At 41.7% G+C, this 24,338-nt stretch overlaps 2 protein-coding genes across 4 annotated transcripts; one reads left to right on the top strand and one right to left on the bottom strand.

Moving 5' to 3' along the window:
* The first annotated feature begins 2,115 nt into the window (after positions 1–2,115).
* Positions 2,116–8,291, top strand: LOC107395981 (dual specificity protein phosphatase 26). 2 transcript variants are annotated; one of them, XM_015975476.3, is made up of 4 exons: positions 2,116–2,255; positions 2,462–2,645; positions 4,958–5,169; positions 7,898–8,291. In XM_015975476.3, the coding sequence occupies exons 2-4, from the start codon at positions 2,467–2,469 to the stop codon at positions 8,107–8,109; spliced, it is 603 nt and encodes a 200-aa protein (XP_015830962.1). In that variant the 5' UTR covers positions 2,116–2,255; positions 2,462–2,466; the 3' UTR covers positions 8,110–8,291. The 2 variants fall into 2 exon arrangements, with proteins under 2 accessions (XP_015830962.1, XP_015830977.1); XM_015975491.3 differs by lacking the exon at positions 7,898–8,291 and adding an exon at positions 7,206–7,388.
* Positions 8,292–14,120: 5,829 nt separating this feature from the next.
* ppiab (peptidylprolyl isomerase Ab (cyclophilin A)) lies at positions 14,121–20,445 on the bottom strand. 2 transcript variants are annotated; one of them, XM_015975462.3, is made up of 5 exons: positions 20,256–20,445; positions 19,066–19,096; positions 17,137–17,225; positions 16,498–16,670; positions 14,121–14,458 (listed from the first exon to the last, which is right to left on the bottom strand). In XM_015975462.3, exons 1-5 carry the CDS (start codon positions 20,322–20,324, stop codon positions 14,323–14,325), a joined length of 498 nt encoding a protein of 165 aa, XP_015830948.1. In that variant the 5' UTR covers positions 20,325–20,445; the 3' UTR covers positions 14,121–14,322. The 2 variants fall into 2 exon arrangements, with proteins under 2 accessions (XP_015830948.1, XP_070408322.1); XM_070552221.1 differs by lacking the exons at positions 19,066–19,096; positions 20,256–20,445 and adding an exon at positions 17,703–17,813.
* Positions 20,446–24,338: the final 3,893 nt, after the last annotated feature.

The raw sequence follows: 24,338 nt of genomic DNA, 5'->3' as shown, positions 1-24,338 counted from the left end.
ATGAATAAACAAAGACTTTATTACCATACCATACCAACTTTATTTCTATAGCACAATTTAAGACACAGCGTGAGAGCTGACCAAAGTGCTGAACAGGCAGGATCAATTAAAACAAAAGTAAAAACAATAATAAGAAAACACAACAATAAAAACTAAAAAATCATAATACGATAACATTGAGTCACTGTCTAAAAGCCAAGTCATAAAAGTAGGTTTTTAAATTAGATTTTAAAACAGACAGAGGATGCCAGCCTAACTGTAAACGGAAACGTTGCAATAAATAAATAAATAAATCAATAAAACTTGGGATCTTGTAGGCGTGGTGGTGGGATTTCAGCCGTGATGGCCCGCCACGGCTACGCCTATGTAAGGGAAATACTGGGATGCCAGCCTAACTGTAATGGGCAATGAGTTCCAGAGCATGGGGGCAGCATGGACAAACACACGTTCACCTCGTGATTTGTAGGCCATCCGGGGAGTGCAAAGCAGTAGACGGTCCGCTGACCTCAGCATACAAGTAGGTACATCGGGAGTCAGCAGGTCGGACAGATAAGGAGCTAGGTCGTGTAGGGCTTTAAAAACAAACAATATCTTAAAACGCACACGAAATGTAATGGGGAGCCAGTGAAGACATTTCAGGACTGGTGTAATATGGCTATGTCGACTTGTGTTGTTTAAAAACATAGCAGCATTTTGGACAACCTGCAACCGGTTCAGAGCAGAGACAGGAGTTCCAAATAACAATGCATTAGCGTAGTCCAAGTGAGAGGCGATGAAAGCGTGGATGACTGATTCCAAGTGCTTCCTCTTTAAGATCAGTCTTAAACGAGATAGGCGGCGTAACTGATAAAAACAAGACCTCACCACTGAGTTGATCTGGAGTCATTGAAAGGTTGGCATCCATTTTTACCCCGAGGCTTATTGCACACTGCTTAGGGTTTAAACCATCAAAAGTGGAATGAGAGCCAGAAGTACTGCGGGTATCAAAGACAATGGACTCAGTCTTTAAATCATTCAGCCTGAGGAAATTGACCACTAGCCAGCCCTTTACGTCTGCCAGACATGCCGCAAGACGAGAGTCCACATTTCCATTTTTAGTGCCACGTATATTTGGCAATTGTCAGCATAGCTGTGACAATTAAGACTGTGCCTATTTAGGATTTTGCCCAGTGGTAGGAGATAGAGAAAAGGAGAGGCACCAGAACAGAGCCCTGAGGCACACCCCAAGGCAGAGGGAGAGAGGAGGAGGAACAATATCCAATCTGAACAGTAACAGATCTGTTGGATAAACAGGAGCAAAACCATTCAAGTGCAATCCCCTTTACCCAACCCAAAACTCAAGACGGTCCAGCAGAATATGGCGGTCCACAGAATCAAAAGCTGCTGAAAGGTCTAGCAAGAGCAGTAATAGCTTAGACCCAGAGTTTATTTTGTTACTGTTAACTATTAAATGTCCTTAAGGTTAGGACAGGGGGGTCTGCTTAGTAATGCTTGACAAAATATTAAGCATAAAGTTAAGCAGTTGTTAATGCTTTACGTGATAGTTTTATTATAGCACCAAGTAATGTTAATAAAAGGGAGCCTTATTGTAAAGTGTTACTAGCACTGGTAATGCTACTTTCAGTAATGAGATGAGGTTCGATTCCCTGCAGTGACCTGCTGTTTGTGTTTATGCTGACATGAAAGAGATGATTTGTTGATTAAAATAAAACAAATAAATCATAACAGCTTTGATGCAATCGGTACACTTATCACTCAGCCTGCTAAGGTTTAGAGACAATTCAAAGATGAGAGAAAAAAGCATTTCCCAAATGTCTACTTAATGGTACGCGTGGTAGATAGCCTGTTGCCTTGTTTCACCTTGAATATTAAGAAAAAGAAACAGAAGATCAGGAACATTCCACATGCTGGTTTGTTTACTTCATGTGTCTTTCCTGTAGTTCTCATCATGGCCGCTAGATGAAGACAACCCCCGCAGAAGGAGATAAGGACAAAGCCTACAGACCTTCGTGAGCAATAAATGTACATGCAACCTTCCCTGTTTTAGAAGAAACGTCCACAAGTCCCGACACACGGGAGAAGACCCTCCCAGCTGTTGGATGTAAACATAACTCAAGTAGATGAGAAGCGGACGTGATGGTGTGAGTAAAGACGGAGTAAGGAGGACTTGTTGAGGAGATGCGGCGGCAGCTGGCGGTGAAGATATTTGGTGGATGCATCATCTGGTATCTTCATCATCATCCTTCTCACAAGAGGTAAATGAGTCAACATGGCCGCGAAGCAGCTCGACCTGCACAGCCTCAGAAACAGGCAACACAAAACTGAGGGTATTCTGGGATATGCATCCATAATTATAACATCTAACACGCAGGATCAACGTTTGCCTCTATTTCATCCAAAAACAGTTAATGCTATATTTAGTTTAATGCAAATAATTTGTGTGTTTCCCTTCCCTCTTTAGATTAAATGGCGTTTATGTCCCGGTTTTCTCGGTCCCGGAGCAGCTCCAGGTCTCCGAGCCGAAAAGACTCAGAGCGCGACTCGTCGACTCTGACGGTGTCCGAGCTGGAGAGGCTCCTGTACACGGGCAAGACGGCCTGTAACCATGCAGATGAAGTGTGGCCACGGCTCTACATAGGAGACCAGTGAGTCTGGCTCAAAATGCTGCACCTGTTTGTTTACAGCATCTTCAGTCTACATGTCTAATTTATCAACAGCTAATGTTCTGATCATCTACCAAGGCTTGTCACTGATAGATAGACCATGGTTGAACACACAATCTTACCAAAGTAGGCTAACACCAAATGTTTCAATTGTTTTAGACAAGGCAAGGCAGCTTTATTTGTATAGCACCTTACAACAGTATAAAACCGACCAAAGTGCTTCACAGAAATCAAAACATTAAAAACACCACACAACATAAAATAAAATTATAAAAAATCATCAAAGAGCATTGGAGACATACATTTGGTTTAAGAAAAACTAAATTATTGTTATTTTACTGTTTCATTTTTCATTGTGTTTTGCAATAATGAGGATCAACAGTAGCTATTTACTGTGTGTGTGTGTGTGTGTGTGTGTGTGTGTGTGTGTGTGTGTGTGTGTGTTATTTAAAAAGAAGATGCGTACAACCGTTTATTGTTTGCTCGTGTTGATTCCCATGATTATTATTTTGTCTTTTTTAGGGCATGCCATCTTAAATCAGGCCTGTCATCATTAATAAACTTATAAAACATTTTCTTTAAAGAACTATTTGATCTAACATGCCCCCCTAACAATATTGCAAGTTTTTAGTCATGCTTAAAGGTTGAATATGGAACGCTGACACTGGCGAACTCTGGTGTTCAGCAGGGGTGGACTGGCCTATCTGGCATTCTGGCACTGTCCCGGTGGGCTGCTTAGCCAAGTGGGCCACTTGCCGAGCTTGGGCCATCCCAAACAAAGCCCCCGTCTCACATGCGGTTATAGAGACAAGCCCGTGAGCAGCACACACAACACCCCGTCTCTCCCTCCACATTTGGCGGGATAGACAAGTAGCGAGCAGCAACCTCCCCTGCTGAGGGCAGACGGTTCATTAAAATGCCAGGGCCAAATGTTGGTCCCAGTCCACCCCTGGTGTTCAGAGGTGGTATTGCAACAACAGGACTATTTTTCCAGCCCTACGGATGTTGGTTCACTGCTGACTCGTTCCAGCACCATGTTCAGTGACAAATACAGGATACAGTACAGGATAATCACTAATTATTACCAATAAGTGTTTTTTTACAACATTATTTCCCATTGGAACATCTTCTGGGTTCAGAATCAACTGCTTGACTTATCGTGTCCGCCATTTTATACATTCCCAACCAGGGATGTCTCGATACAACTTTTTTCACTTCCAATACGATACCAATTTTGCAGCCTTTAGTATTGACTGATACCATAATCAGTCCGACATGATATCAGCACAAATCACACATACTTTTACCTATTTCATAGTGTTGAATGCATGGATGTAGTTTTGACATTAGAAGTGGGGGACACACAACCGGCATGAGGACCGGGGGGTGGGGGCGTGGGTATTTACAGTAGGTAAACAAAATTATGTATGAAACTACATCCTAGAGGCTCTTCTATGCAATGTCAGGAATACAGAACTGTCAAGTACACAGGTGGTAGTTAAACAAGAAACTTATACTTTCAGTTCAACTTTGTTTTTCATCTTGTTAGTCACCTTTGTTAGTCATCCTGACCATTTTTTTAACGTTTGGTTGCATAAATGTGAACAGCTGAGGTTAGGGACATAAGGAAAAAACACAATATTGTACCCCGACCAACCGCTACAGGTTGAGTGCCTAAAGTTCCTATTTCACACACTGAAAATCCTCGTGCAATGTTTTGTGATCATGCTTCAAATGCACGATGAGGTTGGACATATTAATCTTCAAAAAATACAGCCACATGGCCGACATTGTTCCTTGCTACTTTGCTAGCACACACTGTTCTGATCACATGGACTTTGCATGCTGGATCTGGGCACTGCTGGATAGAATTGCTGGAATGGATTTTAAAGCGAAATGGACCGCTAATTTAGGAGATTTTTGATGCAGTCCGATATAATCCGATTCAGTGTTTTTGGGTCGACGATATCCAATATCAATATCCGAATGGGACGTCCTAGTCCCAACCTTGCCTTGCTGAGCAGACTTTTTAGCACAACGGTGCCCTCCAGTGGCTGTTAGATATAAACAAAACCACATTGTCGTGTTCGACAGAATAAATATTTGAATATTTCTTTTACAAATTTTCTTTAAAAAGAGAAACTGTACATTCATTCTGCACACCACTGAATGCCCCATGAAGGTATTATCTTTTTTAAAATATAGCTTTTTATGAAAATGGTCCATATTCTAACTTTAAATCTCTCCAGCAGCAGCTAACAGTTCGAACTGAAATAACTTCCTCTTCTCCACAGAAACATTGCGTCAGATCGCAGAGAGTTAGCCAGACTTGGCATTACACACATACTGAACTGTGCACAGAGCAAATGGCGTGGTGGAGCTGAGTATTATGCTGGAATGAACATCACATATCACGGCATCGAGGCTCACGACTCGCCGACGTTTGACATGAGCGTCTACTTCTATCCTGCTGCTGAGTTCATCCACAAAGCGCTCACAAGTGGAGGTAAGCCAGTACATCAAAACATTTCACATTTATGTCCCGTTCCAATGTCGACCCAAAAACATTGTATCAGATTATATTGAACAGCCTCAAAAATCTCCGATATAAGCAGCAGTGCATTAAGGTTCACATTTTTGCAACCAATGGTGGTTGACAAAACATTGTCATTTTTTCATTATTACTGTTATTGGCTCCTGTTCTCCGATTGAGTAATATCACTTGGTCAAGCCTTTCATACATTCCACACTATGAAATAGGTAAAAGTATGTATGATTTGTGCTGATATCGTATCAGATTGAAATCGGTATCGGTCAATTCTGAAGGCTGCAATATCGGTATCATATTGGAAGTGAAAAAGTTGTATCGGGCCATCCCTAATATTTGATCACATTTATCTTCAAAAAATCTTGTTAAAAATACACAATTTTAATCTAGTCTATCCATCTATCCATCTATCCATCCATCCATCCATCCATCCATCCATCCATCCATCCATCCATCCATCCATTTATTTTCATCTGCTTTTCCGGAGTCGGGTCTCGGGGGCAGTAGCCTAAGGCGAGAGGCCCAGACTTCCCTCTCCCCAGCCACTTGGGCCAGCTCCTCCGGGGGAATCCCAAGGCATTCCCTGGCCAGGTGAGAGACAAATGGGCCATTCCCATCTGTACCGGGTCGGCCCGGGCCGGGTAGCCCCAGTCGGCCCCATCCTGGCCCAGTTGATTCCACACATCCTTGTCTTAAGCCCATGTGGGCTGATTCTACCCACCAATCAGAGGCTTGCTCTAATGGAAGGTGTTAATTTGCTGTCAACAGTGGGTGTGTCGGCCCTGGTCGGCCTGAAGCAGACTCCCTCGAGAAGAGGGCTGAGAATGAGCCTTGGTTGGCCCGTAAAAATACCAGGCCACCCAGATATGTAAACAACCTACGCTACCCGGCCCGGGCCGACCCGGTACAGATGGGAATGGCCCAATAGTCCCTCCACCATGTCCTGGGTCTACCTTTAGGTCTCCTCCCGGTTGGACGTGCCCGGAAAACCTCACCAGAGAGGCGTCCAGGAGGCATCCTGACCAGATGCCTGAGCCACCTCAACTGGCTCCTCTCCATGCGGAGGAGCAGCGGGTCTATTCCGAGCCCCTCCCGAATGACCGAGCTTTTCGCCCTATCTCTAAGGGAGAGCCCAGCCACTCTTCGGAGAAAACTCATTTCGGCCGCTTGTATCCGCGATCTCGTTCTTTCGGTCACTACCCAAAGCTCATGACCATAGGTGAGGGTAGGAACGTAGATCGACCGGTAAATTGAGAGCTTCGCCTTCTGACTCAGCTCTCTCTTCACCACGACAGACCGGTACAACGCCCACATCACTGCAGATGCAGCACCAATCCGCCTATCGATCTCACACTCCAGTTTTCCCTCACTCTTGAACAAGACCCAGAGATACTTAATCTCCTCCACTTGGGGCAGGACCTCATCCCTGACCCGGAGAAGTCATTCTACCCTTTTCCGAATCAAGACCATGGTCTCAGATTTAGAGGAGCTGATTCTCATCCCAGCTGTTTCACACTCGGCTGCGAACCGCTCCAGCGAAAGCCGAAGATCACGTTCTGATGAAGCCAACAGGACCACATCATATGCAAAAAGCAGAGACCTGATCCTCAGGCCACCAAAACGGATGCCCTCCACACCTTGGCTGCGCCTAGAAATCCTGTCCATAAAGGTTATGAACAGAATCGGTGACAAAGGGCAGCAATGCGGACCAAGCTCTGACATCGGTCATACAGGGACCTAACAGCCCGTATCAGAGGGCCTGGTACCTTATACTCCCGGAGTACCCCCCACAGGGCCCCCTGTGGGACGCGGTCAAACGCCTTCTCCAAATTCACAAAACACATGTAGACAGTCTTTGGTGTGTTCTTGCTGTGTTGAAATTCTAATTCCATCTTTTAGTTCTTTTTAAAACACAGAAAGATTTTATTTACCTGCAATGTTTCGTTTGCGGCTGCAAACTTTGTCAGCCTGATGCAGATTTCATTTTCCAACAGGACCTGGCACCTGCACAGAGTGCCACAGCTGCCAGTACCTGGTTTAAGGACCACGGTATCCCTGTTCTTGATTGGTCAGCAAACTGGCCTGACCTTAACCCCATAGCAAATCTATGAGGTATTGTGAAGAGGAAGATGCAATACTCCAGACCCAACAATTCAGAAGAGCTGGAGGCCACTATCAGACCAACATGGGCTCTCATAACACCTGAGCAGTGACACAGACTGATCGACTCCATGCCACGCTGCATTGCTGCAGTAATCCAGACCAACAGAGCCCCGACTAAATACTGAGTGCTGCACATGTTCATACTTTCAGTTGGCCAACATTTCTAAAATTCCTTTTCTTGCATTGGTCTTAATTGTTACTGTGATATTCGGAGATAACGAATTTGGGATTTTCATTCGTTGTCAGTTATAATAATCAAAATTAAAGAAATAAACTTTGAAATGTATCAGTCTGTGTGAAATGAATGAATCTCTTTATTTATTTATTTAATCTAATAGGCAAGTTTCACTTTTTGAATGGAATTACTAAAATAAATCAACTTTGTCATGATATTCTGATTCTACAACCAGCACCTTTATGTAGTAGACCAATTCAATGGGGCTGATTACCTGTGTTGAACTAATCTCTTCTTAATGTGTGTGTGTGTGTGTGTGTGTGTGTGTGTGTGTGTGTGTGTGTGTAGGTAAGGTGCTGGTCCATTGCACTGTTGGAGTGAGCCGCTCAGCCACACTGGTGCTAGCCTACCTGATGATCAGACAAAACCTGACCCTGGTGGAGGCCATCAGAACCGTAAAAGACCACAGAGGCGTCATCCCTAACCGAGGTTTCCTACGCCAGCTCAATGGCCTGGACAGCATCTTGAGAGAGAGTCGGAAGACGCCTCTGCAAAGCTGAAAACAGCCTCAACACACAGTCGGTCTGAGGTAGCAGCCATGTGCACTGATAGACAATAGACCCAAGTCAACTAAAGGGTGGCCCTGGGGCGAAAGAAGGTTTTAACCTTTTGCCCAAATCATTTATTCAATTTCACTTCAGCAGAGGAATGTCTCCAGTTAAAACCCAAACTTTTTAAAAGATCGAGGATAACTTTTACTTCAGAGACAATTGCAAATGCATTATGGAGGATTAAGGTTTTATCCTTGAGCCACTTTCACACAATCATTTAACAGATCTTAACCAGGTCTTTCAGGGAAACCATCGGAGTAGCAGCAGATGGTCAGAGCGTGGTTTTATTATAACTGTGTTGTCATCATTTAAGACTAAAGGCTTCAGGAGCATAAATATCAGATAAAACTGGTTCAGGAAAGCAGCATTTTACTCTAACAGAGGCTTTGTTAAATAGCATCAGTGTATTTAGATAGAAATATCTGTTGTGTGGCAAATACTGTAGATGTCCGACGGGTTTTCCAAGCTTCCTTCATGAGGTACTAGAAGCTTCCACACAGTTCTGGGTTTTAAGCATTTTAGTTTTTAGTTTCATGTGTAGTTGGGACTCTACCTGACTTTCTGCTGGCTCCTGAGCTTACATACACCTAAGAACAGTCAGTTGCCAAGGCCAGGCTTCCTGTTTTAACAATAGCAAAGTCAGTCCAAGTCTGAAATCTAAGGTCTTCTTGTTTGTTCTTTATGATCCATCAAGATACCTCCAACTCAGCATGGTACTTGGTGTTATCCAAGCAAACAACACGCAAACAATTCCTCTTATTGGTCTTACTGACAGTAATCATATGGGTATGTGAGACATCTGACAACAGATGATCTGCAGTTTATAAGAATATTCAAACTTTCTTGTTAGTTTAGTGTTTTGAAAATCAGATTGTGGACAGCAGTAGTGCTCACATCAAAACATAGTATTTATGCAGTGACTCTGCAGAAGTAAGCTAAAACTCCGCAGTTTAAAAAAATAGAAACTTTTCCAAAGATTGTATGAGACAACCCTAAATGTAGTCAAACATATGATATGCAACATTCAGTCACGAGTATGCATCACTGAGCAGTGACAAGAGACAAATCCTGCAGTTAAAACTTTAAGGCTCCGTCTAAGTGAAGTGTTCACTAGTGAAGGATCACATGGACTGTGGGACCATAGTTGTTAGTTGGAAAGGAAGCTCAAAGCAGTCGGTGATTCTTGAATACTGGATGAGGTCTTTATCCATCCATGGTTGCTGGGGTTGTGTGGGTCTCTCGTCCAAATGTATCTTCTGGATCTGGAGAAGGCTAAAGCAACAGTGTATTTTTTCTGTGTGGGTTAGCGCTAGGCTGGGCCCACGCTACCTTCAAGCCACATTTGTTCATCCTCATCTCCACCCAGAGCCTGCTGCATCCTCAGCAGTTTGTTGTAGACCTCTTCCCACATAACTGGGTGTCAGACGCATACTGCTGAAGGTTCCACCTGCTTTTCAGCAACAATCCTCAATCAGATTTTGTAGCACATGTAAACAAAACAACTACTTGTTCTTCTTGCCAGAGCAAGAGAGGCTCTTGTGTTTTTGAATGTCTCTGATATTCTTAAACGTCTGCTTGATAATTTGTGTGTAATGACATTTTATTATTATTAACTATATTAACTTCCTCCTGGTGCCATTGGTGACATCTAGGAAAGTAACTTTGATTAATCAGAATAATTGACTTTCAAAAACCGTTGCATCATATCACCTTCAAAAATCAATGCTTTACCTAGATCAAATGTAATTATTTACTTAGTTGGGTTTAGATCTGATAATCTAGTCTGCTATTGGGTCTAAATAACATATGATTGGGATTGTCTTGAGTCAATGCCCAAGTAGTGATCACACCTGGTCCTGAAGATAATCTAATCAACATGAAGATATAAAACCTTCAGAATGATGGTATTATTCAGTGAATCTGTCTCAAAGTTTTCAGCGTCTCTCTGTGATAAACACAGATTGTGTGTTTTTACATGAACGGTGACCAGAGCTCCCACTGCCTGTTGGGCTTCTTGTGTCTTGGTGTTGAGCAAAGCTTGAGCTCTCCAAACATTAAAGCTACAAATCACTGACATTTAACCCCGCTTTTAAATATCCACCCGAGAGTTGTAAATTATTACCTCAAGTATTGTGTTTGAAGCGTAATTTCTGTGATATGTGGTCTTTGTGCTATTTTAATGCCACCATGATGGAGTAAAGGTGATGGGGAGGAGGATCAGCTGGATCAAGCTCAGTGTTACAGATGTACATAAAGAACATGGATGTGTGTTTATACAGGCTTATACTTAAATGGGGTTCTGTTCTAAACTATATCTCACCTGTTTCTTGTATTGCGTTGAAGGACCTCAGTTGAATTTTCTTGCACCAAAAACTCACATAATGTGTGTATTTACTAGTTTACCTTTGGAAAGTAAACCCAACTTTGTTATGCTCTTTCAACTTCCTGTTTAACAGTGTCACCCCAGCAGTGTCCAATTAGACCACGTTGAATATTGATTTAAACTTCTGATTCTGAAAGCAGCTGCTTGTATTTTACCAGATTTTGGTTTTAAACTCTACTTGACCAAGGCAGAACAGCAAACCAAAGTTAACACGATTGTTTGTAAATTCAAGGAATGGTTTGTTAGCATCATGTGGAATTGTGTGTGTCACATCTTGGAGAACGGGACCAGAAAAAACAAAACTTTGTTGTGGTTGGTATCAGAATTTGGACAACACAATTCTGAGATGTGCACTGCTACCACAGTGAACTCTAGTGTTCCCAAGCAAAGATCATCTTTACACAACTCTGTATGATTGTTCAAGGGGTCTGCAGTGGCAGTTCTTTAGCCACCTATGGCTTTAAATTTTTTTAACAACTTCTGACTAATGTTTAAATTGATATTATGAAATAGTGATTTGATCAATTTTTTTCATTCAGACTCTGTGCATTAGGATTTTAGCAACCAAGGGACACTAATAATACAAGTAGGCTAGCTGCTTCATTTAATTACGTAATGGACGCGTGCAAAACATCCCATTATTTTAATTTCGGAATTAAAATTACCGGGTAAAAAAAGCTTGATTTTGTTTTTAATGCACCGATCAGTTTTATTGTTCAGCACACTCCTGTGACCAACAGTCAGACAATGACACAAATGTTTGTTTCTATTAAGGGCCTGGTCAGTGTTTGTTTTTTTCTCAAATGTTTCTATGATTACTGAAGTTGAACCATGCGCATTTTGGCAGTTTCAAAGACTTTGATTGAAAATTATACAAGGCTGATGCAGAGGCTCAATTGTTGGGGGGAGTTCCACTAGGAGGATGACTTGGTACCATTCATGAGTCCTGGTGCTGCTGGGCTTTCTTGGGCTTTTCCAAATCCTGCTTTCAAATGAAGTGGAAACTTTTAGGATTAGGCTCATTTGAACTTTTATTGGTTTAATCAACCTTCATCAGTTGTAGAGTTTATCAAAAGTGTAATCATTTAAACTGAAGCAGCCAAATTTGTGTCATTCCTAAAACTTTTGACCTTTAAGCATCAAGTAGATTTAGTGACTCCAAACAAATCACATTCAGTAGTGTACATGATAAAAATGTCTTCTTTGTAAAGGCCGCTAACCCCGGGACTAGAAGTTACCAGAACTAACTGGAAAGGTGCTAAAGGTTATCATGAACGTGTTAATGTCATCCTTCCTTTGTATTACCCAAGTCAGCCTGCTGTCATGATGATATTACAATTTGAAATTTGAAAAAACTAATCAAGTGTTTATCTGTTTTGATGAAACTGGTAGATGCTTCTGCTCAGTGGTTCTCCTCTCCTGCCACTGTATTTCAGGAAGTACCATGATGTCTTTTTAACAGCAAAATCTGCCGCTCTGAAGAAGCTTTCCTCTGTCTACTCAGTGAAAATCATTCAGAACTCGCCAGAGATAATGTAGGGGTGTGTCCTCTCTGTTAAGAGCTTTCTCGTATACATCTGAATGTCTTTCTATGTGTGGGTTTGATGTCACGTGCTCCGTCTGTGGTTCCTGTTCCTTTCTAACTGAAACCTTTCTATAGGAAAACTTGAACTCTTGTGAATTTATTTTTGTATCCCTCTCTTTGTGGTTCATTGAAGGACAAACCAGAAAAGGAGATACTGAGGCCTTAATGTGTGTTCTTCAATTGAGCCTTTTACTGTGGAAAATACTGGCTATTGATATCTTTGTTTTGATAAATTCTGGACTTTATTGTGAATAAATAAATAAACAACATTTCAGAAATATTTTGCTGCGTTATTTTAATTTTAAATGGTTTTGATTGCATTTAAACACAGTTAAATCCATGTTTTTGCGATGGTTTAACCTTTTTTCAATTTTTAAGTTCATGTTCACAGGAAAGGTAGAAAGCTGATATTGGAACAAAGAAAAACGTGCTTCAGGGGTCATTAGTGTTTCTGGAGCTTTAAAGCCCGGGTCACACTGCGTTTTTCAGCTGTCGCAAAGAACTACTTCATGTCACAAGGTAAGGACTCTGGAGAGGTGGCACACTACACAGCCCAAGATTTAGTGAGCCAAACTGCATGATGTCTCACTCCAGAAGGACACGCTAACATCACAAGTGTACTCGCTAAAAAGCAGACATCACTAAAAGCCAACAGATACCCAAGACACCAATGAAAAGAGAAAAAGGCATTAACACTCCTTTTATCTGAACTCCAAAAAGGAGTAGTCCTACATGTTCTTACACATAGCCTCTTTTGTTGCTAATGTTGCTAATGTTACTCTCATACTGTACTTTGTTAGCATCACTCCCATGCGTGTACTTTCATTGGTTGATTGTAGACCGGCGTGGTAGGTTTTCTGACACTGCTTGAAGACTGTTGGAGGCTGATTTTGGTTGTGAGAGTGCTCAATAAGTTGTCACTCAGCTGGTCACACTGGATGTTCACAGATCTGTAAATCACCCTCGCAGTCACCATTTTTCATCACGACAAGATTTTTTATCTCGAACGGCCAAAAATACTCAAGTGTGGCCCGGGCTTTAGACACTAGAAATGAGTAAACTGTTTTTCTTTTCCTGAGAATGTTAAGACAATGCAAAACCACGTCACAGACGTGGCTGAGGAACAAACTGACCTGTGGTCAAAAACTTGCTTCATGCAAACTGTGACATTATTTATGGGAACAAAATAAGTTCAACAAAGAAATCAGAGGAGCCACATCAGAGCAGAAACATCAGCCTCTTTTTAGTGAGCTGAGCCAAAACTCCAGTAGCTGTTATCGCACCAGTTATGTAGGATGAAACCATTTCTCTGAACCAAGGCTACTCATGAAGCTATCTCCAAGATAGTAATTATTTATTAAATGTTTCAAAAATGCCCCTAAAATATAGCCTGGCAAGCCAGACTAAATAAATGTATTATTTAGTCTGGCCACGCTCCATTGACGGCTCTCGGTTGTGGGGCGGGTTCTACCGTTGTCTTTCAAATGATCTCCACATTCCACTGGACAAAGAATGTGACATCCTCTTGTTTCACTCTGTTGCATCATCCCACCCACCAGGCATATAGAGTGCCCTGATTGGCCCACAAAGAAGATAAAGCTCTGTGATTTGTTCACTAAGCAGATAGAGCACCATGATTGGCCCACCATTATGGACCAATCACAGCTCTTTATGTGTTTGAAACCCCTCTAGATAGCTGTGATTGGCCAGCCAGAGTCCTGGTAGGAGCTGCAGAGGTTCCAATGGAGTGTGCCTAGACCAAACTTTGCAAAGCAAGAATTTGGTCTAGTTCACTAGGCTACCTAAAATAAGCTTTAAGAATTTAGCATCTTCCACAACAATAACAGGTGATGACTGAAACACATCGAAATACAGTATCTTTTATTGTTTGATGGAATTAATTTAAGTCTGCTGCTAGGAACAAATATTTATATTTTATTATACTGACTAAACATGGTCACAGAACCTTCCTTTAAAAGGAAGAAGGACAAATCACGTTTTTCAAGTTTTATTTACGCCATCAATGATTTCCACACAGATTTTGTTAATACATATCCTCTAAGGAAAGATTATAGAAGGTACAAAACATTACAGAACAGGCATCAACACAGAAGGAGCTGAAAGGAGGAAGAAGCAGTTTTCCTAAAGTTGTTGTTTTTTCGCGGACAGGAGGGCGGGCTGAAGCTGAGCTGCTCTATTTTAACTCACCACAGTCAGCAATCACAACCTCAGCTTTAGGAGAGCCGCTCTTTGAGCCCTGCTTCTCCATCGCCTTGACAACATCTATTCCCTCCACAACGCTGCCGAACACCACGTGCTTCCCATTCAGCCTGCACAGCAGAGCAGCCCATTAGTAGGCAAAGCAACACCTGGAACAAACTGGAACTTGATTAAACGTTGTAGCAGAAATCCACATCTTGTATCCTCAGATTAACTTTGTTTGGATTTACACGGAGAAGAACAATAACATTTTCACACAAAGGTTTCTTTCACACTTAGCAGGAAAAAAAAAGGGGGAATTTGAAACTGGCCTACAATTGTAAAAATTCTAAGATACCAATTTTCGAACATCTGGCTAACTCCTACATTTTCTCCCAGGAACGTAAATTTTACCAAGTGACTTGTTTGTTTCCCTCCTTAAGCATCAAAACCCTGGTATTTTTCTGTTTATCCACAGTCAAAGGTATTTTAGGTTGTTCACCATTACAATTCAAGGTGTTCCAAGTAAATGTTTAAACTATTATCAGTTACAAACCTACACTACTTGTGCTGTGTTTTTTTTTTCTTTCATGTTAAACTTCTGCCGTTGTGCTTCACCAGTTCAAAACAATGCTAAAATTGATACAGTCAAGCTCAAGACCTGAAGTTAGTTATTTTCTGTTTAAAGTATTAGAGGCCTTATTTGGAACAACTTTGTTAAAATTGTGAGCATGAATCTCTCATGGTTGTAAGACTGGGTTATTTGAAAGAGACACAGTGCCATCAAGTGGTTAATGAGTGAAATACATGTGGGTGTGACCAAGAAGTTTATAAAAAGCAAAGTTCAGACCTCGTTATGGCAGGAGAAAAAGAGTAAAAGATTGCCTTAAACACAAATCCCTGCGGGCTGTTTCCATCTGACCTAGTAGAACCAGGCGCTTTACAGTTGTCAAGTAATTAGCTCTCAAAAGTTACGTAAAAAACTTTGAAGCAACTCAGTTTGTTTTGTTTTGACTTCCTACGTGAAACCGGAAGTCTGTGTGTTCAGTCGAGTTCTCACATTAAGAGTGAAACCCAATTTGGGACAGTTTTCTCTGATTCGATCTCGTTTTGGATAATTCGGACTTGCGATCTGAATTCCACGTTTGGTGTAGCTGGAGGAACCGAAAAGTCACGCCACAACCGAGGATTACCATATCCTCCCCTTTCCACGACCGACGTTGACCGACCAGGGTGCCAGCACCATTTAAGGCAAAAAAGCCACGAGCCAGGAACCCAAGGCTGTTGGAGCCGCTGGCCACCCTTCCGGGGACGGAAAGCAGGTCTGTGAAACATTTCCATCTGGCTGACCTTTTCTGCTATAAGCCGATTTGTGAATTCAGATAATTACATTTCTTTTGTGGTGTGTTTTATTTCAATCCCACATTCTCGTTTAGCTGTCAAGATCCTCTTCCTTCTGCCATAACGAGCCACACACACACACACACACACACACACACACACACACACACACACACACACACACACACACACACACACACACACACACACACACACACACACACACACACACACACACACACACACACACACACACACACACACACACACACACACACACACACACACACACACACACACACACACACACACACACACACACACACACACACACACACACACACACACACCTTTCAGAAATGAATCCTAATATTTACTATAATCCTATGTGTTACCAAATTTCCACTTTTATTACAGACTAGTTCTGTCATAGCACCGCCATAAAGCTTTGGGTTTATTCACTTACTTATTCTCATGCGTGAAACAATAAGCTGTGTTTGGTTCTCTTTGTTAATTGTCACAACTGATGTTTGTAATAAACTCACAAAACGTAAATAACGCCTGATCATTGTCTAGCAATTCTCGGGAATAATCGGCACATTCTGTCAAGAATTCATCCTTTAGATTAATTTGTGGTGTTAACTCTGAGACTGATTACATTGCGAAGATAAAGATTAAATCCAACAGTCCAGTTCTGGAAACTGGTGGTGCCCCGATTAATTTATATAAGATTATAAACAAGCTAAATCTACATCACATTTGAAATATAGATAAAAATCTATATTTATCGCTACAACGTGGACATAGTCCTGCAGCATGTGGGGCTCACCAGTCAGTGGAGGCCGTGCAGATGAAGAACTGAGACCCGTTGGTGTTGCGCCCCGCATTTGCCATGGACAGAGTTCCCATTCCTTTGTGTTTTAACTGGAAGTTCTCATCAGGGAACTTCTCCCCATAGATGGATTTGCCTCCAGTTCCATCATGGTTGGTAAAGTCACCCCCCTGAAAGAGAAGATATCCATTTACCTCAGCACCATCACGTTTGAGGCCCAGAAGCAGGAACTGAACCGTCTTACCCAGAGCCGCCCCTGGGCATGCTCAAGTTAAGCAACTGCTTAGGGCCCCCACACCACCAGGGCGCCCACAAGAGCACCAAGATTGGGTGTAAACATTTTGATAACTTTAAATAAAATAAAATAAATGATATTAAACACAGATAAGTCATTGATAGCATCATTTATGCAGTGCCTTTTGGTTTTATTTAGTAGGGATTGCACATTTTATTCAAATCTGTTCCAAATTTTAAGAAAAAAGTAGTGAACTTGGCTTGTTTACTGTAGATCCAGTTTTTCTGCTGATGTTACTTTCAAATTGTTTAATTTATATACCAAAAATAAAAACCACTCAGGAAAACCTGCTTGGGGCCCCTCAAAAGCTTGGTTCGGCCCTGGTCTTATCTGAACATTACCTGGCACATGAATTTGGGGATGATCCGGTGGAAGGTGGAGCCTTTGTAACCAAAGCCTTTCTCTCCAGTGCACAGAGCACGGAAGTTTTCTGTAGAACCAAAACAGTGTCATGTTCTGTCCCCCACTGCAAAACACAAAAACCTCAGAAGTCTCACAAGCATGAAACCTCCCTCACACTCACTCTGCAGCTCTTTGTAGATCTTTTGTGTGTTCTGTCAGTTTCTGACTTTTCCTTCTCTGCACTTGTGTGTTTTGAGTTTAGTGCTGGTTTTCTAAGGGCTGTGGTATTTTGTGACTCTTAAAAATGGGGCATTGATTCACATATTAAAAATAGTTAATACATGGATTTTGCCTAATTTTGCTTCTCGTAACAATAAAATAGTGAGTTGCGACATTTTAACTTGTTTGCCAAATTTGTAATTTACAAAGTTTTTCTACATAAATTCTAATATTTTTACTTAAAATATTTTAAACCAACTTGAGTTAAATACAAATGTTAAAAATATAAATGTGATTATTTAGCTAACATATAAATTCAGACTGCTGTAAAACAGAAGCAGCTTACCAAAATAAACCAGCAGGTTGAGGAGATCCTGTCTACCATCTCAGAGGCACTCTGATAGTAGGATTGTTAACCCCGCGTGTGTTTATCTGGCTATTCCCCGCACATATATGACCCGTGATTATATGTGTCATGATCATGCCCTGACCTCTGTGTTTTCCTGTCTCCCTGCAGCAGCAGTCATCAAGCTGATTAATTTCACCTGTGCTGCTCCCTATTTAAGCACCTGGCTCCTGCTGCTCAGGGCGAGATCGTCTGCTGCCCTGTCACAGTCCTTCGAGCATTTGAACATGTCTGTCTGCCTATTTATCTCTGACCCCTGCCCGACCACGGAACCTGTCTGCCTGTTGCCCGAACTCAGTCTGTCTGACCATGGAACCCGTCTATTGCCTCAGCTCCCGCCTGAATCTGAGCACTCGCCTTCATCAGCATTCCTCACCGCTGAGCACCGCTGCTCTTCTCAGAAGGCCTCGCCACCCGGAACCGACTCCAGCTGGTCCCGATCGCTTTAACAAGTCCTTTAATAAACTCTTTAAAATCTTTCTCTGCGTTTGGCTGTTGTTGGATCCGGCTGATCGTCACTAGGTCTGACCGTGACAATATGGACTCACAATCTTACCATCAAAGGTACCATCAAAGGAACTCTGAGACGTTGCACAGCGCCCACCTCATGCTAGAGCGTGTGTTAGATACATATTTACTTTTAAAAACCCACATTTAGATTTCAACATCTAGATGTAGCCTAAAATATTTAGATTGAATTATTTTCATCTTATTGAAGACAAATTATTCATTGTGCTGCCTCACTGCCACCTAGGATTGACTGATTAGTATTAGCCTCAAGGGCAACCTGCTGGCATCATTTAATTTATGTGTGTGTATATATATATATATATATATATATATATATATGTGTGTGTTGTAATTTCTTTGTTCTGCAGCCCTCCAGCTGTTCTTGCAGCAAATAGCTTTATTATAGCCTTATTTCTCTCTCCTGTGTTACTGAAACTACTTCATGAACACAAACACACAGACCATGTTTGGTGCGCTCACTGAGTAAATGGGTCATGTGACTTACAATAGCTTTGTGGGACAGAGACACAGTCAGACACTAATGCATCATGCAGGCTTACGTTTCAGGAGCATAACGAACGAAGAACTAACCCAACGCAGAGGCTTTAAATGATTTTTGTTCTCATTACTATTAATGTTAGCAGCAGTAGCACCTAATAGCTGTTTGAATTATTTATTCTCATGTCTAGTTCTGAGACCAACTTGATTTCTTGGCTGAGGAACATTGGGGAAGTTGGGGTGTGTGTGTGTGTGTGTGTGTGTTTCTGTAAGCAGAGTCTTCGAGCTCACCCACCTGCGGTCTTCGGGACCACATCAGCTCGCAGCTGACAAACAGAGATTTAAATTAGAGCAAAGAAATCAGGAGTGAAGCAGTAAAACGAGCTACACAGCACACCAAAAAATGAATTTGTTTTCTTTTTTAAATGTCTGAATAGACCTGGCAGGAGAACAAGGATGAACCAGTGTTGAAGAAAACACATGTTTGTCAACCTGTCACAAACAGAAGTGTTGCCGCTTCATTGTTCTACAAAAAAGCCAGATAACCACATCAGAAGCATCCTGACATCTACCGTAACAGTTTGGTATGAAAAGACCAGAGCCAAGGGCAGAATGATGAACCCCTCCGTCCTTCAAGCAGAAGATTGAAAAGCCTCAAAGGCAGCAAGGAGGAGCATCTTCTCCTCTGAGGCTCATCTGCTCTGACCCTTAACCTCCTAAGGCCCTGTGTCCACATATGTTGGCTCCTTGCACATTAAAATGTATTCTCTTAGACCTTTTTGTTAATATTTATGGACTCTTGATTTTGACTTTAATTAACATTTATTTGTTGTCTTTATTTTTATGTTTTTTACAACATTTTAATTTAATAATTGTATTTTAACTGTTGTAATTTATTCCCTTTAATTACAGTCAACCAATATGTAATAGCTACATATGTTTCTTCTTTTAAATCACACCAAATACAACTTTGGGTCCCAGGAGAGCATTCTTCTGGTATTGGTTCCCTTCATTTAGATGTTTACTAGTGACTTTAGTTGTTTATTTTATTCAGGCTGGTCTGAGAAAGACATTTCCCTCCCCTATGCCACTAATATGAAAGACAATAAATTAATCTAATTAAAAATATCAAATTATGTTTAAATCACTTTGGTGTTGGTTGGTACTAAAATATTATTTTTCGGAATCGTTTGGAAAATAAAAACAAATCAAGTGTTCTGAGACAGACTGATGAGGAAAATGCCTTTTAAGAAACACAACCTGTCAAAATGTCAGTAAAACCCTTCAAATAAAAGGATTCACAGAAACATCACGATGCTTTTTCCTGATGGACAGCTACCGGTGCTTAAAGGAGCTGAGCTGCTCCTCTCCAGCTGCCATTTAGAGGATTCTGTGTAGCTCAACAGCTGCTATTAGAAAAACTTAAGCCTGAAAATAGCGGAAAAACAACAACAGTCATCTCTCAGCTGGAATCCGGGTTCTCACCTCCATTGTAATCCTGCCTGCGCTCGCGCCATCGATGGTGATGTCAAAGAAAACACGGGGGTTTCCCATGGCTCCTACAGAGGGATGGAAATGCAAAGACAAACCCGTCGTCTGGTCCTGTCAGCTTATTTAGGTCCGCTCATGTGTGACGTTGTCCCCCCAAACAACATCAGCCAATCACAGAACAGCTCCTACACGTCTTCAGAGAGGACCACAAGGAAAACAGGTGGGCAGGGCGCGCGCCACTGAGCTGTCATCTCCATGACAACCTTCAGCTGGAACAACCCAGAGGTCATAAAATATCAAATACACTAGATGGCACATAGCCACCTATTAGAGGCGTAAGCTTGTGATGCAGTGAAAATTATAATTGTTATTATTATGACTATTACCGTTGCTGTTGAAATGTGATCTCATTGTTAACAACGTGCTAATTAATCCACCTTTCACGTACACGATTTACATTAAACCTTTGTTTAATAATGAATGGATGGAAACAAAAACCCTAACCCACTAAAGCCTGCGGAACGGCCCAGAGCACCACTGTGAGTCATTACAAAAGATTCATACTATTACATAAACTATGAAATAGACTTTCAAAGACTGAGCTACTGTCATGCATCTGAATGTTGAAGATGGCTCTGGTACCCTCTGCTGGCTGAGTTCATGAAGAAAACAGGACGACCTTATGGCTCCTTTAGCAAAAAGAAAAAAAAAAAAAAAGCTAAATCAGACACCGTGAGAGGCAAGGCCACATTCTCACATAGGAACCCAAAACACATGCAAAGGGTTCCTGAGCCTTTACGGTCCCAGTCTAAGTTAAATTGCTGAAATAAATGAACTTCTGCTCCAAATTCAAATTTTTAGGGTGTCATCAACTGACATTTGTAATAATAAATCTTTAACAATCATAATAAAATGTTTAGAATTATTGTAAAGCAATCTGCCAAGGATTTAATGTAACAAGTTGCCTGAAAAGCTCCAATTAAAATCCTATAAAGCTAAAATAGACATTCTGGTTCTACTTTCAGAAGTCTGTCATTTCTTTGCTCATAAGCTTTAATTGCTGTCTGGCCTAAATTACCAAAACTATATTAGGTAATGGCTTTAGACATCTGCTTCTCCATCCATCCATCTTCTTCTGCTTATCCGGAGTCGGGTCGTGTGGGCAGTAGCCTAAGTTGAGAGGCCCAGACTTCCCTCTCCCCAGCCACTTGGGCCAGCTCTTCCGGGAGAATCCCAAGGCGTTCCCTGAGAGACATGGCCCCTCCAACATGTTCCGGGTCTCTCTTTAGGCCTCCTCCTGGTTGGACGTGCCCGGAAAACGTCACCAGGGAGGTGTCCAGGAGGCATCCTGACAAGATGCCCAAGCCACCTCAACTGGCTCCTCTCGATGTGGAGGAGCAGCAAGATCTACTCCGAGCCCCTCCCAGATGATCGAGCTTCTCACCCTATCTCGAAGGGAGAGCCCAGCCACTTTGCAGAGAAATCTCATTTCGGTCACTTGTGCGATCTCGGCTGGGGAGGCAGTGTCCATGCCACTGTCCCGGCCATTGCTCACAGGCCTTTCGCCATAAATTACGTAATTTTCGGGGAGCCATTTCCAACGACCGCTATCTGCCCCACTCTGGTCGTTGTGGCCTTCAACCGCCCTGTACTTAGTTTAGTTTTCACGGCACTGCCTGGAGGTACGGTTTAAGCCACGCATGGCCATGGCGTCAGCAAGCTCCTGAAAAACCTCCTCCTTTCTCACAGATCTGTCCAGTTCGTGCTGGAGTCTGTCCACCAGCAGCAAGGGATGCTTTCAACTCGTCGTTGGTCCAAGGCGTTGAAGTAGTCTGAGAAGAGGACATGTTCCGTTGTTCTTGAAGACAATCTAGGTAAAGGAGATGTTCAGCAGGTTTGTTAGTTCTGTTGGGTTTGGCGCTATTCTGTGACATCACTTCCACACACTGCTAGGCCAATCACAACTTGCATTTTCGGTAGGCGTGAGCCTCTTCTCGACCAATCAGTCCATGGTGGATGTGTGACGTCAGCTCCCCACCACTCAGACCACCGGGTCTAAGTGGTCTGAGCACAGCAGGTTGAGCACGAACACAGACAAACACTACCTCAGGAGGACCGGTCTGGGTTAGATGGCAAAGCGCCAAAATAACAGAATGCCAATTCAGTCTTGCAGAGTGGAAGTTAAATTCTGAACGATGGTTTCACCCGAGCTCTAAAGGGGGTGGAGGCACCCGTTTCACTAGAATCCCGTTATTGTCTATAAAAGATTTTGTGCAGTCTTTAGTAAACTTTGACAATGTCCCACTAACATCTATCACAGCACACTGATTGAGCTGCATGATGTGATGTAGAACTTGACTGTTTTTATAAAATCCAGACAAAAATCAGGACAGAATTACAAACAGAATGGTATTATGGGTCCTCCAATGCTTTCAACTCCCAAATAATAAACAACAAAGGTTAAATAATAAACGGGGCATTTCTAAATTGGTCAAAAGGTGCAGCCTATAATATAACCTTAACTAAATACAACTGTTATGCATAGAATATTTTTACAACTGCATATCTTGGCTTCCAGTCACACGAAGCAAATTCATTTTGTCAAATAAAGTGACTTTAATTTAGATTCAGGAGAGGACCAAATAAATGTGGGTACAATGATGATTATGATTACAAAATAAATAGAAAATTATGTCAATTACAATGAATTACAAAATATATGAAGCTGTTTACATATTAAAAAACTTTTTTCCTCACCATCTAACAATTTTGCAGTTAAATAGTTCATAATTTTCTAATAAAACACTTTGTGTTGCTTATACTGGCAAAGAGCATGTTTCATTGTTGAGGGTGGAGTCCAAAAATCCATCATAATAAAAAACATCAGCGTTAAAGTGGTAGTAAGACCCGACTGTAGCATCTCTTCCCTACGTGCCTGTCAGCTGATTCAGGTTTGTTTATATGATGTAGACATTATTTTACCACTGCTTTATAGCTTTCCAACATACAGAAATGAATACAGTGCCAAAAATGACCCATTATCCAACTAATGACATTAAAGTTACCATGATTAACAATTGATTCACACACGTTCTCTAATGAAAACAGCTGATTATACAGTACATAAACCCGTGTCAGGTTGGGTTAAACATGTTGAAAAGTTTCAAAACATAAAAGCTTCCCCACAGCAGAGGACACCATGACACACAGCTCATTTACAGAAACCACCCAGGCAGAGGGTGGTGGTGGTGGTGAATGGGGGATTTCACAGTGCTGTATCATGTTGTTGACACAATGAATCTCTCAGCTGTACATATGGGCCTTTCGTTGACTGTCCATTCTCACATCCTGTCAAGACTACTGTTCATGTTCCACATCTTCCTCATCGTTTACAATACGACTTCTTTATTTTTCCATTCCAGCATTTCTCATAAAAATGCCAAAACCAACAATGAATGTGTCCCGTTGACAAGAACCTTATGGGAACAGATCTGAAGACTTTGCGTAGGAAACATGAAACATTTTCTGTAAAACACAAAATGTTCTTCCCATTGGTCATATTTACAAAACTGGAGGAATCCACCAGGATGTCACCTGCTGGTTTGTCAAACTTCAAGCCTCAAGTTGTAAGTTTGGTTGATAGGTGTGATACATAAAACCACCTTTTCATTTAGAATAATTTTTAAAATAAAACATCTAAAAACTGAAAATTTTAAAGGTGTGGAACACTTGTTTAATCAACAGATTTGCTGTGGTCCCTAGTAGGAATGAATGCCTTTTAAGTTGTACTCAGTGGAAAAAAGCCCTGGTGCACCTGCTTCAGGAACTAGAAATGGGCCAGATCAGACGAGAGCTTTAGACGACAGGATTTGGAGTCTTATTTTGACATCTGATTGGAAACAGCAATGCAACTCTACCACTGACTCTGCAACATTGATATTTTATCTCCACTAATGACACAAGCCTGGAGGAGTTCTGCTGTGTGGTGGAGATGCTAATGGTTAGCTTCTACTAATTGAGATATTCTCTGTTTCCTGGACGCTAAACCAAAAACAGCCTTACCTGTCATGAACCAAG

This window comes from Nothobranchius furzeri, chromosome 6, assembly GCF_043380555.1.
Source record: "Nothobranchius furzeri strain GRZ-AD chromosome 6, NfurGRZ-RIMD1, whole genome shotgun sequence".
NCBI lineage: Eukaryota > Metazoa > Chordata > Actinopteri > Cyprinodontiformes > Nothobranchiidae > Nothobranchius > Nothobranchius furzeri.
Note: the sequence above shows the minus strand (reverse complement) of the source record. Positions and strands in the feature narration are given on the sequence as shown.

Bases quoted from the DNA above. Each gene is read 5' to 3' on its own strand.
- ppiab (XM_015975462.3), bottom strand. From the start codon at position 20,324: ATGGGAAACCCCCGTGTTTTCTTTGACATCACCATCGATGGCGCGAGC. The intron at 17,226-19,065 runs GTGGGTGAGCTC...TTGGTTCTACAG, and splicing joins TGTGGTCCCGAAGACCGCAG to AAAACTTCCGTGCTCTGTGC. The intron at 14,459-16,497 runs GTGAGCCCCACA...TCTGCTGTGCAG, and splicing joins TGCACGGCCTCCACTGACTG to GCTGAATGGGAAGCACGTGG.
- LOC107395981 (XM_015975476.3), top strand. From the start codon at position 2,467: ATGGCGTTTATGTCCCGGTTTTCTCGGTCCCGGAGCAGCTCCAGGTCT. The intron at 2,646-4,957 runs GTGAGTCTGGCT...TCTTCTCCACAG, and splicing joins CGGCTCTACATAGGAGACCA to AAACATTGCGTCAGATCGCA. The intron at 5,170-7,897 runs GTAAGCCAGTAC...GTGTGTGTGTAG, and splicing joins CAAAGCGCTCACAAGTGGAG to GTAAGGTGCTGGTCCATTGC.